Raw genomic sequence first — 17,766 nt, 5'->3', positions numbered from 1 at the left:
CAAATATTCATGTGTGTTTCTCAAGGAGAGCTGACAGACTAATAGGAGGAACTGGGAGTAGAAGCAGGAGAAGGAGAAGGAGGGTACCTTTCTTAAGGAGCGCACAGGGAGAGCTGGAGGGAGGTCGCTGACCTGGTGGTGGAAAGCGTCAAAGTGCATCGACAGGTGTTGCCCTACAGGGGGAGAGACAGGAGGACTGAGATCTACACTCACATCTCAGAGGAGGTAGGAAGGAGAAAGGAGTGAGGCAGGAGGAAGCAGGATAGCAACTAAGAAAAGATGAGAGGAGAGATGAGAAAAAAGAGCACAAAAGAGACAGGGTGAGACGAGGAGCAGGAGAAAATTGTTTGATCAGAGAAGAGGTGGAGGCGTATGGGATGGAGAGGTGGCGATTAAAACTGTCCTAAAAAAAGCCAGTTTTATTGGGTTTCTTTTTTTCCACCTCTGAAATGTATGATTCTGTGTTCAGCTTCCAGTTTTCTATTTAACACTTTTCAATGAGGTTCATTTGGTCTTTCCAGTGTGGAGCATAAACGTTATCACAAACATTCTGCACAATCACAAACACTCTTGCAGTTAAATTGCAGTTATATTTGGAAATTTAACTGCAAGAGTACAAGTTGAAATGTTGAAAGAAAAAAGAAATTCAGCACACACAAGTGAATCCCTGAAGGAACACTGAAGCGAATAACTGACAGGCACAGACAGATACAAGCAGCAACAGTTTCTTACCATGAGGCACGTTCCGAGGTGGAACCGGTGGAGCCATCACGCTGCCAACATGGGAAGAGAGGAAAGGCAGGGCCTCCCTGGTGCCACTGTCCAAACTCCAACTGCTGGGAGTGGTTAGGACTGCAGGAGAGGACAAGAGAAGATAGTAGAGGACATTAAAAAAAAACCAAATGAGCTCAGATTTAATCTTATACATATTTTACAAAGATGTATTTTTCACTACCTTTCTCAGCCACAGAAAGGTTGGGGTCACTGCAGGGTTTACAGGGACCGATCACCTGATGAAACAAGGCTCTCTGAAAGTTCGGTGGCTGAAAAAAAACAGCGACCAATGAAAAACATTAATGGCTGCTTTCGGGGGTAAAAGAGAGTGCTCAAAATCCTGAAAAAGCTACTCAGACATGTGATGTAGTCAACATAAACTATTGTTTTTTAAAAGATCCAACCATCCCAATCCTGCCTTTGTACCTGTCCATTCTCTGTGATGTTGGAGTACATTGCACTGCTTGGCCTCTCTCTGTGGGGCGGCAGCAGCATCAGCATCTCTCTGTTGTGTCTGTACTTGTCTGGCAGAGAAGGAGAGCCCACTGGAGTCAGAGATACACATTTAGGTTGGAGAGTAGAAAAAAATGGTGTCACAAAGATCAGAAAACACAAAAATTAAAGTAACAAAGCTTTTCTCTTTTGGTGAATATCATGAGGACCTCTGATGCTGCAGGAGATCTGTGTTGCATTTGAACTGCTCACCTCTCATTGTGGAGGGGGTGGAGTTTATCATCTGAGGAGGGGCAGAGTGGGTGGAGCTAAGACTGGAAGAGGAGGGACTCGCCTGCAGCAAGAGATAAACATATCAGGGTATAAGACCTCAATTGTTAAGTACTGATGAAGAAATTGAGGGTTTCTTGAAAAAATGGATCCATGTGAATATATTGTGTTGAAATAGTTCAGTGTCTCAAAGCATTTGATAAAAGTAAATATGGTGACATCTGCTGGCAGACCTTAAACATTGCATTTGCATGAAGCAAAGGCCAACAGTACAGCACTGTTGTATAAAGAAACAAAAATGTAAATCTGGAAATGTTTAGCTTTATTTCTTTTAAAGACAATAGTATACTATTATGTGAGCTAAAATGTCATTCTGCCATTATAAAAAATATATGCCGGAGAGACACTTTTGCAAGATTGCTAGAAAACAGACAGAAACAGTAAAATTACTGTAATGTGACAGCACCAGTTAAAACCAAGCCTGCTGTATTCTGGCATCCAAAGTGCAAATTTAGAAACAGGCTTACCTGGGTGCAAGTGTACTATAATATATAAATTTAAAAGAGTTCAGTCAGTAAATAAGATAGAATCTTAAAAGACTGTGAATAAAAGAACGATAAAAGACTGTTTAGGGTCAATGACACTAAAAAGTCTTTACCCTGAGTGACTTTTATTTATAAAAAAAATCATTCAGCTGATTTAGGCTTCAGTTTGTTCCTCTTCTTTGTTTTTACCTCTCCAGCCTTATAAAAGAGCTACTTTCATGGCCCAGAGATAGCTAGTACATTATGGTAACCTTTAGCAGCGCTGTAAAGATTAAGATAAACTACTTTCTTTGACTACCAGCACACTAACCTTTTAATGTTCTTTTATTCGCCTTACACTTATCTTCTAATATTTCATTTTATAAGTCATAATATGTCAAGACAAGTCAAATTTTATTTATAAAGGACATTTGAAAACAACATGTTACCAACTGCTGAACAATAAAAGGCAAAGACAGGGAATACCTGCATTTAGATAATTCTGTTTTAGTACACTAAAACAGATTTATCTAAAAGCAACAGATGAAAACTAAACATAAAACAAAGCAAATACCTTAAAAACCCACACTGGGTCAAATACCAGGGAAAACAGATGGGTTTTTAAAAGAGATTTACAAAAAAGAAGCCTGTCTAATTTTGTAGGGGAGATTGTTCCAGGGTTTAGGAGCCACGGCTGAAAAAGTCACATCTCCTCTGAGCTTCAACCTAGTTTATGGAAAAAACCTAAAGCAGCTGATCAGATGTTCTCACTGCCCAAGAAGGAACATAAATTGAAGTAGGTCGGAGAGATATAAGGGTGCAAGGCCACTGAGGCATTTATAGGTCAACAGGGGAATTTGAAAATCAATTCTGTGAACAGCTAGGAGCCAGTGAAGGTAGGCTAAAACCTGTGAAATATACAAAAGCTTTTTAGTTTTGTTGGGACAAAATATTGGTTTATTCAACTGCCCTCTCAAATTATATAATGCAGCTAGTATTACATTACACATGTAATACTTTTGAAACCCTTGTTGTTCATATAGGGAATGAAAAGTTGCAGAACTGAAGCAGGGCCCTGAGCAACACCACAAGCAAAGTCCAAACATAATGACAAAAATAATCCCAACTTCACAAATATTTTTCGTCACTCAGTTTTTCTCACTCACTGCAAAATAACCCCTCTAATCTCATATCATTCCAGATTATTGTGATTTTTACTTTAACTGCAGATTAAATACTTGGCTAGAAAATGGGGGAATTTTGGCCCACTCATCTTTGCGGAATTGTTGTAATTCAGCCACATTAGAGGGTTTTCGAGCATGAACAGCCTTTTTAAGGTCATGCCACAACATCTCAATAGGATTCAGGTCAGGACTCCAAAGTATTCATTTTGTTTTTCTTCAGCCATTCAGAGGTGGACTTGCTAGTGTGTTTTGGATCATCGTCCTTCTGCAGAACCCACGTTTGCTTTAGCTTGAGGTCATGAACAGATGGACGGACATTCTCCTTCAGGATTCTTTGGTAGATGGCAGAATTCATGGTTCCATTTATCACAGCAAGTCTTCCAGGTCCTGAATCAGCAAAACAGCCCCAGACCATCATGCTACCACTACCATATTTTACTGTTGGTATGATGTTCCATTTCTGAAATGTGGTGTTACTTTTATACCAGCTGTAGTCTGTCACTTTCATATGGTGGACACATAAGCATTAACCTTAACTGAGGCAAGTGAGGCCTGCAGTTCTTTGGATGTTGTTATGGGGTCTTTTTAATTTAATTTAATTTTATTCTATTATTTCTACTTGTAATACACACATTTACCTTGTTCTTCCTTGCAATTTTTTCATATTTATCTGCACCTTGTTTGTGTGTTGCTTGCTGTAACAAGTTAGTTTCTCCATTGTGAGATCTAGTCTAAGTTATCTTATGTGACCTCTTGGATGAGTCGTTGCTGTGCTCTTGGGGTCATTTTGGTCGGCCGATCACTCCAGGGAAGGTTCACCACCGTTCCATGTTTTCGCCATTTTTAGATCAGGGCTCTCACTGTGGTTCGCTGGAGTCCCAAACTTTTCCAGACTGATTGATCTCAATCAAGTCAAGTCAAGTCAAGTTTATTTGTATAGCGCTTTTCAGCAACAAGGCACTCAAAGCGCTGTACATGAGGAAAAACATTACAATGATACAGAAAATAAAACACAGAAAAGCAAATCAAATGACATTAATAATCCTTGGGAATTTACTGGTAAGAGCTGGTTCTAATCCATTCTTTCTAATAGAGGTACTTAGCTCATTAAGTCCTCTGTTGTAGGGAATCATCCTGTGCTAGAAGAAAAATGATAATATTAATCCTTGAGGTCGCTGGAATGAGGCAGCTGTGGTCCCATCATTCAAATAGTAACAGTCATGGGCACTCACTGAAGTCTAAGTAGAGAAGCTGGGTCACTGGTTTAAAACAGTTCAGGTCCAAACTTTTTAAATACTAATAATGTTTGGCTTTCACTGGTATAAAATAATTGTAATACAATCCTTCTAAGAAATCTAAAAATCCACGGTCAATCACTTTCTTTCTCATTTGTTCCTGAAGTTCTTTGGATCTCGGCATGATGTCTAGCTTTTGAGGATCTGTTGGTTTACTTCACTTTGTCTTGCAGGTCCTATTTAAAATATTTCTATATTGAGAACTCTTGTGGCAGTAATCAGGCCTGGGGGTGGCTAGAGAAAGTGCCATTGTGTGTGGCGAATCGTCTATTGCTGCCTATTGTTTTATCTCTGCTGGTGCTGCTGTGCATTTTTCATGACGTTTACTCATTACTGATGGATGATTGGCACATCCCTCTGGAATGGCGTTTCTCTACGGCCAAATTTCTGCACTTTTACCATGAAAGACAAAATTCTTAGCCCCCGCTAATGGCCGGTATACTGGTTTACCTTGCCGGGCACCACTCCGACCTCACTGAAGAAGGCGTCACAGACGTCTTGGTAGGCGCAGCGGGCAGTTAGTGAAGCTGAGGGCCAGTGTGGGCCGATCTCTGGAAATTTTCCTGACTCTGTTTAGATCGATTGCTTGACTGTGTGTTTCTTGGCATTTCCTGGACCCAGTGTTTCCTGTCTGGTATCGGTTGTCGACTCTGACAAGGTGTTCTATCCCCATCTGCACTGGCAAGGTGCCAACCTTGGGAATTTGTGGCATTTTGCTCAGATTTCACCTACCTCTCCAACTACTGGTTCTTTGGACCAGGTACCCATCAAGGTATGTCTGGTGAACACAAGATCTGTTGCGCACAAAACGTTTATCCTTAAGGATTTATTCACATCACAGGGTATGGACTTTCTTTGCCTGACAGAAACATGGATCTCTCGGGGTGAGTCCAGTGTTTTTTCAGAACTATTACCCTGCAGCTACTGCTGTTTTAATACCCCAAGATCCTTGGGTTGTGGAGGAGGTTTGGCAACTATTTATAAATCAAGTTTTGAATGTAAGCAGCTGTCCCCCCCGACTGTTTTCCCTAGTTTTGAACTGAGCTGTTTTGAACAGGGCCGCCTCCTTCCACTGCTGCCAAAACATAACAAAGACTTCATACGGGACTTTTCAGACTTTTTAGGTGAAATTACATCCAAATATCAGCACATTTTAATTGTTGGGGATTTTAAATCCATGTGTGTTGTTCTGGGAAGCCTCTGGTGAAGGACTTAAGATTTATTGGATGCCTTTGCCCTCATTCAGTTGGTAAATGGCCCAACCTATGAATGTATGCACACACTGGACCTTGATTTGTTGGTTGGCTTCTCCATTGGTAATACTGAAATTGGTGATGTATTGTTTTCAGATGACAGGCCTGTCTATTTGATTTTATTCCTTTTATTCAACCTGTTAAACACAGCGCTGTCTTGTTTTTAATCTTTCCACCACAGCTAATTTCTCCCCTGTTTTTAATAATTGAAAATCACAACCCTCTGTGTCACAACAAGTGTGTCAGCACTGAGGAGCTTAGTTCTGTGGCCCTGGTTAAAAAAAGGCAATTAAAGCCCAGATCGGACCCTTGGTTAAGTGACCATACCCGTGCTATCAGACCGGAGAGCAGGAGAAATGAACGAAAGTGGAAAAAGGACCAATTGCAATTTTCTTTTGAGATACTGAAAGAGAGCCAAAGCTGTTATCAGAGAGCTGTAAAAACTGCTAGAGAGAAATATTTTGCTGACATCATTGCTGCTAACTCTCATTACCAATGTGTTCTTTATGATACAATTAACAATGCTCTAATTGCTCATGACCCTGTCCTTCTGAAAGCTTCCAGAGAACTCTGTGAAAAGTTTCTTCATTTCGTTTTGGACAAGGTTGGTAACACTAGAGCCTGTATTTCTCCTCCCTCCCATGACCCATCCATCTTGGTCCCCTGCCCTGCTATCCTGGATCATTTGGAGCCTATTTCCCTTTCTTATCTCAAGAAACTGGTTACTAGTATGAAATCATGTGGCTTCCCTTGTGATGTTGCTCCACCACATCCTCATCGGCCCCCTTATCCATAATGTTATTAATAGTAGTTTAATCTTCAGTGTAGTGCCAAGAAAATTTAAACACGCTGTGGTGCAACCCTCATTGAAAATATTTGGCATTGATACTTTCGCCTTGTCAAATTATAGGTCCATCTCCAAGTTACTATTTTTGTCAAACATTTTAGAAAAAATAGTTTTGACCCAGCTGACGGCCTTCTTGGATAAAAGTAATATTTCAGAAGTGTTCTAGTCAGGGTTCAAAATGTATCACTCTATCACTAAATCTGCTCTTTAAAGGGTTTTTAATGATACATTTTAACAATGGATTCTGGGAACTGTTTTATTTGAGCTTTTAGATTTAATAGCTGCTTTCGACACAGTGGACCACGACATTCCCATTTCTAGACTTGAGCAGTGGGTTGGTATCATTGGCTCAGCTTTGCAGTGGTTTAGGTCCTACCTCTCTGATAGGAGTTTTTCTGTCAAGATGAATGATTTTACTTCTGCTTCTGCTGCCCTCCCCTGGTAGGGGTACCCCAGGGTTTCCTCCATGGTCCTCTCCTGTTCTTACTTTATGTGCAACTTGACTCACATGTTAACGTTGTGGTTAAATACTCGTTTTTTCAGTTGAGTTGGCTGTCAAAAATAAAGCCCCTCCTGTCTAGACGTCACCTAGAGACAGTGATTCAACCCTTTATCACCTTGCACTTATTATCGTAACTCTATTTTGACTGGAGTTAGTCAGGCCTCCCTCTCACATTTACAACTGGTCCAAAATACTGCTGCCTTCAGGCACACTGGAGCACAGTACTCTGGTTTTAGCATCTCTTCATTAGCTTCCTGCTCAGTTTTGAATCCATTTTAAAATTATTTTATTTGTTTTTAAGTCTCTTAATGGTCTTGCCGCTTCTTATTTGTACGAGCTCATTCAGCCTTATGTGTCAAATCTTGCCCTAAGATCAGCTGACCAGATGCTTCTAAATATCCTTAAAACCTTCTATAAATCCAAAGGAGGCAGAGCCTTTGCAGTTTTTGCTCCATAAATGTGGAATGAGCTGCCGCTGGAGGTCAGGCAGGCTCCATCTCCTGCTATTTTAAAAACTCGTTTAAAAAATATACCTTTTCTCCTTGGCTTTTAACCTAGAATGAGTTAGCATCTGTCTTAATCTTTTATATTTTTAATCTTTTATTTTTATTTTTTGTTCAGCACTTTGGTCAGCTGTCATGTTGTTTTTAAAGTGCTCTATAAATAAGCGGTATGGTACAGTATAGGTTTGGATTTATTTCCTCTATTAATAATAAAAACTGCACTATGTGTTTACTTGTGTTGTATTTGTGGGGTGACAAACATGCAAAACAATAAGTCAGGAAGGGGGCAAACACTGTTTCACACCACCAGGCCTCGAAATAAGTTTATTTTACACAGAATCTGGACTTTTTTATCCCTTTTTGCAATCATCGATCATTTTAAATGATGTATTTCTGGGGGAAAACTAACCTGCATGCGATAGAAGTCCTCAGGATTCTCCACCACCATGCCATCGGCCAAGATCAGCAGATTTCCTACCTCACTGGAGTTGGAGGAGAGAGAAGGGGAGGAAATGCGCACTGGAGTCAAAACGGCAATGGGACTGGGAGAGGGACTAAAACCAGGAATAGTTTAAATAAAACAGATAAAAGAGAAACAGAGTTTGAAATAATAGAAAGGAAGAGAAACACAAACATAAGGAATTGTAATAAGAAATGATGGAGTGAAGAGGGAGAAAGGAGCCATGCAGATCGCAAAACAATAAATAATTGACAGGAAGGGGCCGAAATAACATCCAAAATATACATGCAAGTGATTTCGTAAAAATGAAAAAATCAGCAACCCAGAACAAGCAAGGACCCAAACATAGAGTGAAACCAATTGGGAATGACAGACAGAGAGAGAGAGAAAATTATGTCGTTCAGAAAGTGTGATATGAACAGAAGACTGTAGAAGCTACTGAGCTGCATTGAAGAAATTAACAAAGATCAGAAAGGAGAAACAGAAGATGGAAGCAGTTAACAGTGATAAAAGAGGAGCCAGTGAGAAGAAGCTCTGTGAGCCTTCAAAAAGCTAGAAGCATTTTTTGCCTATGTTGAATCAAATGCTATATTTTGTTGTTCTGTATAGCCCCATAGCAGTTAAGAATGATGGCAAAGCAACAAAGCTAGCAAAATTGATACTTTTTTCCTGACTAATGTGTTGTCCCTTGCTTGTCTAGGTCTGGATTCTGGGCTAAAATATCTACCTAAAGTAGACTTCTGACCCTGCTCTGCCTAACGATAGTTTTTCTAAGTGAAATTAGGGGTATTAAGACAAACATCCGAGGATTTGTTCCCTATCAGAAGACTTAAATACATCACATGGGAAAGGCCTGCAAGAGATTCTTACCAGAGCTCAGACACTGTTCAAGGTAAAGTAATGTTTGCTGGTTGTAACGTTAACCTTACTGTTTTGCTACTGATAATGGCTCAAAAGTATAATGTATATGAATTTTCATTTCAAGTTAAAAAGTGCAATCTTTATATAAAAATATCTAAATCTGTCGTTAGAATCAGAATCAGAATCAGAATCAGAAAAGCTTTATTGCCAAGTACGTTTTTGGACATACAAGGAATTTGTTTTGGCGTAGTCGGTGCAATACAGTACAAATTAAACAGTACAAACATATCTACAATATAATATAAATATAAGTGCACAGTTTTAAGTGAGTGAGAGTAAATATAGAGCAGTATAAGATGCAAGAGCAATACAACAGTGCAGGTGATCATTGTGCAAGTAAAGCAGTGCAAGTAAGCAGGAGTCCAAGCTGAGCGTTAATGTAACGCATAGAGTTACAGGTTACAGGTGTCCTGTCAGCAAAAAAAGGGGGGGTGTGGGGGAAAGGGGGAATGTCAGGGTGGTTTCCGGGCTTTGTTAACCAGGCTGGTGGCAGATGGGAAAAAACTGTTCTTGTGGCGTGAGGTTTTGGTCCGGATGGACCGCAGCCTCCTGCCAGAGGGGAGAGTCTCAAAGAGTCTGTGACCGGGGTGGGAGGGATCAGCCAGAATCTTCCCTGCCCGCTTCAGGGTCCTGGAGGTGTACAGTTCCTGGAGCGACAGTAGACTGCAGCCAATCACCTTCTCAGCAGACCGAATGACACGCTGCAGCCTGCCCTTATCCTTGGCTGTAGCAGCGGCGTACCAGATGGTGATGGAGGAGGTGAGGATGGACTCAATGATGGCTGTGTAGAAGTGCACCATCATAGTCTTTGGCAGGTTGAATTTCTTCAGCTGCCGCAGGAAGAACATCCTCTGCTGGGCTTTCTTGATGAGGGAGCTGATGTTTGGCTCCCACTTGAGATCCTGGGAGATGATGGTTCCCAGGAAGCGGAAAGATTCCACAGTGTCAATTGTGGAGTCACAGAGGGTGATGGGGGCAGGTGGGGCTGGGTTCTGCCTGAAGTTCACAACCATCTCCACTGTCTTTAGAGCGTTGAGCTCAAGGCTGTTCTGGCTGCACCAGTCCAACAGATGGTCCACCTCCCATCTATACGCGGACTCGTCACCATCAGAGATGAGTCCGATCAGGGTGGTGTCGTCCGCAAACTTCAGAAGCTTGACAGACTGGTGACTGGAGGTGCAGCTGTTGGTGTACAGGGAGAAGAGCAGAGGAGAGAGAACACAGCCTTGGGGGGAACCGGTGCTGATGGTCAGGGAGTCAGAGACGTGCTTCCCCAGCCTCACGCGCTGCTTCCTGTCAGACAGGAAGTCAGTGATCCACCTGCAGGTGGAGTCGGGCACACTCAGCTGGGAGAGCTTCTCCTGGAGCAGAGCTGGGACGATGGTGTTGAAGGCAGAGCTGAAATCCACAAACAGGATCCTGGCATAGGTTCCTGTGGAGTCCAGGTGCCGGAGGATGAAGTGAAGGGCTAGGTTGACTGCATCATCTACAGACCTGTTGGCTCTGTAGGCAAACTGCAGGGGGTCCAGGAGGGGGTCGGTGATGTCTTTTAGGTGTGAGAGCACAAGGCGCTCAAAGGACTTCATCACCACAGAGGTCAGGGCGACGGGTCTGAAGTCATTAAGCCCTGTGGTCCTTGGCTTCTTGGGAACAGGGACGATGGTGGAGGACTTGAAGCAGGCTGGCACATGACATGTCTCCAGTGAGGTGTTAAAAATGTCTGTGAAGACTGGAGACAGCTGATCAGCGCAGTGCTTCAGGCTGGCTGGTGAGACAGAATCCGGACCAGCAGCTTTCCGGGGGTTCTGTCTCCTGAAGAGTTTGTTGACGTCCCTCTCCTGGATGGAAAGAGCCGTCCTCGGCGTGGGTAGGGGGCTGGTGGGGGTTGGAGGTGCCAAGGCCCCTCTTGAGGTTGGGGAGGTGGGGGTGGTGGATTGTGGCTGCAGCTGTTGGGGGGCGTCGTGGGAGATGGTTGCAGGACTGTCCCTTTGTCTTTCAAAGCGGCAGTAGAACTCGTTCAGGTCGTTGGCGAGGCGTCGGTCGTTGATGGAGTGGGGGGCTTTCGGCTTGTAGTTGGTGATTTGCTTGAGCCCTTTCCAGACAGACGCAGAGTCGTTGGCTGAGAACAGGTTTTTGAGCTTCTCAGAGTACAGTCGTTTGGCCTCTTTCACTGCCTTGCCAAACTTGTACTTCACCTCTCTGTATATGTCTTTGTCCCCACTCCTGAAGGCCTCTTCCTTATCCAGTCTTAACCTTCTGAGTTTAGCTGTGAACCAGGGTTTGTCGTTGTTGTAACTCACCCTGGTGCATGATGGTACACAGCTGTCCTCACAGAAGCTGATGTAGGAAGTCACAGCCTCTGTGTACTCGTCCAGACTGTTGGTAGTAGTCCTGAACACATCCCAGTCTGTACAGCCTAAACACGCCTGGAGATTCTCCACAGCCTCACTGCTCCACTTCCTTGTCGTCCTCACAACAGGTTTGCAGAGCTTTAGTTTCTGCCTGTATGCAGGAATCAGGTGGACCATGATGTGGTCGGATTGGCCCAGTGCAGCACGTGGGACGGCGTGATAAGCGTCTCTGATGGTGGTGTAACAGTGATCCAGAATGTTGTCCTCTCTGGTCGGACATTTTATAAACTGTCTACTGTTAGTAGTGTTGTGTTGGACTACAATCCATCTCTAACTCAATTCTTCTCTTAAAAATCCCACAAAGATATTTAAACTTCTCAGCATGAAGACCTGCAGTTACCCTGCATAAGGGTCTGACAACAGGATTGCGTTGATCAGCATGGAAGCCTCTCAATGACCAGAAATTAGAAAGATTTTACGGTGTTGAACCTCACTCTGAGATAATGTAAAGCTGAAGCATTTGTGTTTGTGTGTGTGTGTGTGTGTGTGTGTGTGTGTGTGTGTGTGTGTGTGTGTGTGTGTGTGTGTGTGTGTGCCGCACACCTGTGTCGGTGCATGAGTTTGAAGCTCTCTGGGCTCATTGGGTTGTGAGAGGCCAGGATCCCTCTGTTCACTCCTGAACCAGACTTCTCAAAACCAGGTGGACCCTGAAAAGCAACATAGAAGCCCTGCTCTGATTATTCATACTATTCGTTCACAGACACAAATGTTCTAAAATTAAAATGAGAGAAAATTACATTGAGAAGGCTTTTCAGAGACATGCATGCTTAAAAAATACTACTGTTTTGGTATGAACAGGCAGGCTTCTAGCATCTGAAGAATCATTTCTAAATTCAGAAGGTGAAATGTTCAAAGTTAAAAGAGTTAAGACTCAGAGCTGTGATGTCTTTGCTCCAGGCAGAAGAACATCCTCTTTGAAGAACAAACTAATTAGGCTCCTTCCGTGCGCTGATTCACCCACTTTGATACGATAAATGACACACATTCCTCCAGACACACAGCTGATAAAGCTTAATTTCATTATAAAGAGCTCACAAAATTATGACTAAACAACAGTTGTGGCTCTGATTCTCTCAGTACATTATTCAGTGTCACAACTGCAGATAAAAGGTTGAAATAAAAAAATGAAAAGCTCTTTTTCTACACTCACATGGCAGAGGCTGCTCCTCATCATCTGGAACTGATCGATCAGCTTCTTGTGCAGGGGACGCATTTCTGGGTGCACCAACTTCTCATGCACAGCCAAGCCCACCCCTAAGATGTGAACCTGTGTAAAAATCAAATAAAATTTGGTTTTTAATTTTTGTTTTAATTTAGTAGGAATGAACACTTTTTCCTTCCTTTTCTTTTCAGCCCTCTTAGCTCAATAAAAACCTTCTGATTCACATCTGTTGATTTAGTCTCATTAGGCCTCTTTATCTATCAGGAACTACCACCATCTATCAGATTACAGTTGTATTTTTAAAATGTCAAAGTTGGTTCTTAATGTGAATAAAATTATATTATTATTATTTTCCAAATATCACTTTCAATTTCTAGGAGGTGCTCTTATTGAGACAGTAACATCATCAATATATTTTGGTATTTGTCTGGTTGATAGTCTTCTTTTCGGAGTGCATATTGAACATTTAGTAGATTAAACCGAACTTTTACTGTTGAAACAGAGCCTGTTTTGCCCTCCAAATTCCTTCCAGGAACTCCTGCCTCAAGTGGAGGAGTTCAAGTATCTCAGGTCTTGTTCACAAGTGAGGGGAGAATGGAGCTCCTTCAGGAGGTGTTCCAGGCAAGTCCCACCGGGAGGAAGCTCAGGAGACGGCCAAGGACACGCTGGAGGGACTATGTCTCTCAGCTGGCCTGGGAACGCCTTGGGCTCCCCCCAGAGGAGCTGGAGGAGGTGTCTGGGGAGAGGGACGTCTGGGTGTCTCTGCTGAGTCTGCTGGCCCCACGACGCGGTCCCGGATGATGCGGAAGACGACGAGTACGAGTACAAGTATGAGCCTGTTTTCATGTATTACTTAGGAAAAATATATATTTCTGAACCTTCTTGACTTTGATTATGTTATTTATATGCATGCTGTTTCTTCTGCAGCTCAGAATCAGAATCCTCTTTATTTAGTTTTTCCCCAAAATAAGGAATTTGAATTCAGTTCCACTTTGCTCTCAATGTAAAGGCATGTAAATATGAATATAATAACATAGTAAGAAATATGTTTTCAAAGAAATGTTTATATTGACATTCATCAAAAAAGAAGACAAGGTTGAATTAATACTGGTAAACAGACAAAGTCACACAAAGTCTCACTCAGAAACATGCAGACATTCATGATACATAGATTGGCAAGCAACTTGGGATTAAGTGCCTTGCCCAGAGGACATATCGACATGTCACAGAGGGACGCTGGAATCGATCCTACAACTTTCACTGTCACTGTCTAACAGCACTGGACTATTTCTATGCATAAAGCTGTGCTGGGTACACTCCCCTCTTATTTTAGTACATCCTTAAAACCTTCAAACACTGCCATGATTTGCAGTTTTTATTTGGGCTTTTGTTTATGGTTTAATGATTTCCATCGTAAGAGTAGGTACATCGAATCATAATGCTTTGTCTTCTGCTGGTTAGACTTTGGGAACTAATTGAATCCTTGAACCAGTAGTATGTTAGTTGTTTCGTTTTGTTTATATATTCCAATCAAAATGTCAGATTTTGAACTTGCAAACTGTGTGCCTTCATGCCCAGGCCTCTTCTGAAAAAGAGAAGCTAACCTCATGGGACCTTCTAGTTGAATTAAATTTAAATTCAAAATAAGAAAATTCATGACTTCTATATATAAGTGTGAATATTGTGTCACCTGCTCCTGCATGAGGTCTTTGAGCTGTGCGATCTTCTCTGTGTCTTCAGGGTGGCTGGTGATGTACTCCTTATCAAAGAAAGCCTGTTAAAAGGAGAAATTATGTCTGCTTTTACTGACTGGAGGATTACTGCTAATATCTGTAATTAGCTGAAAAGACTTTTATAATGCAGTAAAAGTCTTAGTTGACAAATTATAGAACCAGACTGAATTTCATAGAAATTCACTAATAGCTTTTACTTCTTTCATAGTTTAAAAATGAAACCTATTATTTTAAAAAAGTGGTCAGACAATATTAAAAGCTCCATAATAACACAAAAGATTTCATTTGGACTCTTAAAATAAATGGACAACCAAATAATACCTGAAGAGGACCCCTACAATAAACTCTTATTACATAACAAAGATGAAGGGACAGAAAGAAGGTAAAAGGTGGACTCATTAGAAGATAGGTCATGTTTTTTCAGGTTTTGTTCTCTCAACCTCTTGATATCTGGCGATGCCTCCATTCACGGCAGCGTCGATGACTCCATTCAGGGTCATGCTAAGCAGATTGATGTTCCCGTGCAGCTGCTTGTGTTGGTACTGACTGATCAGAGTCCGCAGCTCCTGGTTCTTATTTTCCACCACAGAGATGCCGTTTTCCAACGGACTCACCTCCACCTGGGAATGACAATGCAGTTATTAAGATAAAGAATAAGAATGCTTTACTGTCATCGGAGTTAGCCAATGAAATTATTCACGGCTTCTCTCAAAATTGATAAAGGTGCCACACATACGGATTATCTTTTTGTGTTACTTTTCTCGTTCATGTTTTCTAAGCCTATTTGACTTTACATTTTTAAAAATTAACTTACTCAGATTTCTAGATTCCTTGCATAAGTTTAGGATACTTTTTATTAAATAAGTACAAAGTTCCACTAACATTTTCATCAAAAATTGTGAAAGTAGTCAGACCACAAATATATAAGCACCATGAAAAACTAGACTGTATATGAGTGTATAAATAAATACATACTACAGCAGGTAAGAACATTTATCAACTCATGTCCCATAGAGTTTATTTTAAAAATCCCTTATATAACCTATGTTGTATCACTTGAGTGATCCCTCCTAATGAAACCTCTACTGGTGCTTGTGGTGTAGAATATTGCTACACCAAAAATGTTAAAGTTAAGATTTAATGTGGCTGAAGAAGACAAGCCTGTCACTTTGGTAGCTATGTCCAATGTCTCAGTAAAAATCTTAGGTAACTACAGATTTAGATCTTTCACTACTAGAAATTAGAAGAGGAAATAATAAAGTCTACAAATAAGAAGATTTTTCCAGGATCCATTTTCTTTTCCAATACAATCAAATTTCATACCTTTTTTTAACTTTCACTAAGAAACATTATTATAATATTGCCACACAAATTAACAAAATGTTATTATTCTAGTTTAACAAAAGCATTCCTGCTGTTTTAATAAAAGTAAACCACATCAACTCCTTTAAGTTCATGGGGTTTTCTCAAACAATTATCTATAGCTGTTAAAGGCATGGCAAGGCAAATTTATTTACATCGCACATTTCAGTAGCAAGATAATTCAAAGTGCTGTACATGTAAAAAGAAAAAAGAGACACAATAGGAAAAGTACATTACATTGGCATAAAGGTAATCAAATAATTAACGAACACAAATAATGAAAGAGAATAAAAACAAATAATTAAAATGATACGTTGATAAAATGATTGATAAGAAAATGAAAGTAATGTTGGACTGAAAACTTAACTAATAATGTTTAGATAGCACACTCTAAACAAGGCCGCTCTAAACAAATAAGTCATTAATATTTATTTAAAGCAACTTCGGGTTAAAGTGAAATGTAGAAATATTAACAATGGGGAAAAGACTTTGCACAGTATAGAAGATTAATTGACTCACCAGTTCTCTCTTTTCCACCTCAAACCAGCGTGAAATTCCAGGCAGAGGGTGGGTGAGGATCAGAGTCGTCCTTTCTATCCAGAGACTCTGAATAATAAAACATAAACACACATTAGTATTGACTCACTAAATGAAGTTCCTGCTCAGGTTTAACTTAAATCTCGCTAAGAATGTATTTAAAACAGTTCATGAAGCCTTTTTACCTCCAATAAGAACTAATCTGTTGGTTAGAAAACATTATAGATTATTTAAAAAAATTCAATTCCCCTTTGTGAATTTAGATGAAATTATATATTTTCTAAGACAAGTTTTCTGATCAAAATATGTGTTTAAAATTAATGATTTAGAAAATAATAATAGATTTTTCTTCAGGCTGTTCTGACAGGATTCTGCTGTAGTATTAGTTGATAAATTAAACAAAACAAAAATCTAAATTAAACTAAACTTGATAAAATAACACAGAGCACTAAGGATTAAGGATGGGTGTTTCGAGCTTCTAGTTCCCTTGCATTATTACATTATTCAAGCAAGTAGTCATTTTTTGGTATATTTACTGACCCTTTTGTTGTTTTCTCTAGTAGGTTTTTCTCTGGGACGGGCAAAGTTAGGTTTTATTTTTTTGAATTTTGGATGCTAAAAAATATTTTGAGTAAAAATATAATGTTTGCATATTACACCCAAAAGATGAACTTTGTTTTCACAGAAGAGCATTTTACACACTTCAAAACGTATATAGTCTAGTAAAGACATACAAGTCAAACTTTTCTGTTCTCACCTTAAACTCATTGTCTCTGTCTTTGGGTCCTTTGTGGAACGGCCGGTCATAGCGAAATCGCCGAACGTTGTTTACTCGATAGAAGCTCTTGATGCGGTCTGGAACTCTGTCCATCTGAAGGACAGTGACGCTTTCTGGAACTGGCGTCACAGCGTAAATCTGGAGGTCTGAGCCGAGGAAGTTGAGGTCAAACATCTAAACGGACATGTGGAGTCCAAACTTATATGATGGAAACAGTATTTGTAGGACATGAAGATGTTGAAGCGTTACATCTAAAGGATACATTGTGCGTCACACTGCAGAATGGCCTCATCTGGCTGATTTGGGTGCTGCATTGCAATGGCTTGTGGGAATTCTCCCAGCATCCTTTGCTGGAAGGCTTCTAACCTCTCATAGTCATGGCCACGGCAAACAAACTCTTTGTTCTGGTGTGAACCAATCAATTAAAAAAAACGTTTAAATTGTGTTACTAACAAATTCCAAAGGAAATGCACATTTTTCATCCAAAAACACTTAAAGCTTGACTTAATCGAGCATTAAAATGATGTCATACTCCCAAACATTTGACTCACTCTGAGGAAGAAAGGAAACTTCCTGCCATAGAATCCCACCCTGAAGAACTCCGGCTCCAGACGCTGCTGCTCCATGATATTGTCATAATATGCTGCTTCCATTTTCTGCAAACACAGACAACAATGGAAACATCTTATTAAAAACTATTTACATTTATCTCACGTAAAACTTTAAAAGGAATGAAAAATATTGTATTACTTCACTTATATGCAACCGAAGCATATCTGGTGTTTACAACAGACAGT

General features: G+C 40.6%; 1 protein-coding gene across 11 annotated transcripts in view; it reads right to left on the bottom strand.

Moving 5' to 3' along the window:
• Window positions 1-17,766, bottom strand: part of LOC124856236 (dedicator of cytokinesis protein 3-like) — a 233,481-nt gene that overhangs the window by 9,963 nt on the left and 205,752 nt on the right. For 5 of the 11 annotated variants that reach the window (XM_047346522.1, XM_047346524.1, XM_047346525.1 and 2 more), the window contains 14 exons: window positions 17,521-17,625; window positions 17,232-17,373; window positions 16,949-17,115; window positions 16,174-16,260; window positions 14,733-14,912; window positions 14,250-14,333; window positions 12,548-12,664; window positions 11,941-12,065; window positions 8,015-8,159; window positions 1,480-1,561; window positions 1,201-1,319; window positions 956-1,043; window positions 733-852; window positions 88-173 (listed from right to left, as the gene is read on the bottom strand). In XM_047346522.1, coding sequence (XP_047202478.1) covers window positions 88-173; window positions 733-852; window positions 956-1,043; window positions 1,201-1,319; window positions 1,480-1,561; window positions 8,015-8,159; window positions 11,941-12,065; window positions 12,548-12,664; window positions 14,250-14,333; window positions 14,733-14,912; window positions 16,174-16,260; window positions 16,949-17,115; window positions 17,232-17,373; window positions 17,521-17,625 — 1,647 coding nt within the window. Of the gene's footprint in view, window positions 1-87; window positions 270-732; window positions 853-955; window positions 1,044-1,200; window positions 1,320-1,479; window positions 1,562-8,014; window positions 8,160-11,940; window positions 12,066-12,547; window positions 12,665-14,249; window positions 14,334-14,732; window positions 14,913-16,173; window positions 16,261-16,948; window positions 17,116-17,231; window positions 17,374-17,520; window positions 17,626-17,766 lie in introns of those variants that run through there. The other 6 variants (XM_047346523.1, XM_047346530.1, XM_047346526.1 and 3 more) reach the window with 5 other exon arrangements.

The sequence above is a fragment of the Girardinichthys multiradiatus genome, chromosome 20 (assembly GCF_021462225.1).
Source record: "Girardinichthys multiradiatus isolate DD_20200921_A chromosome 20, DD_fGirMul_XY1, whole genome shotgun sequence".
NCBI lineage: Eukaryota > Metazoa > Chordata > Actinopteri > Cyprinodontiformes > Goodeidae > Girardinichthys > Girardinichthys multiradiatus.
The sequence above is the reverse complement of the archived record's forward strand: the minus strand, read 5'-3'. Positions and strand labels throughout refer to the sequence as shown.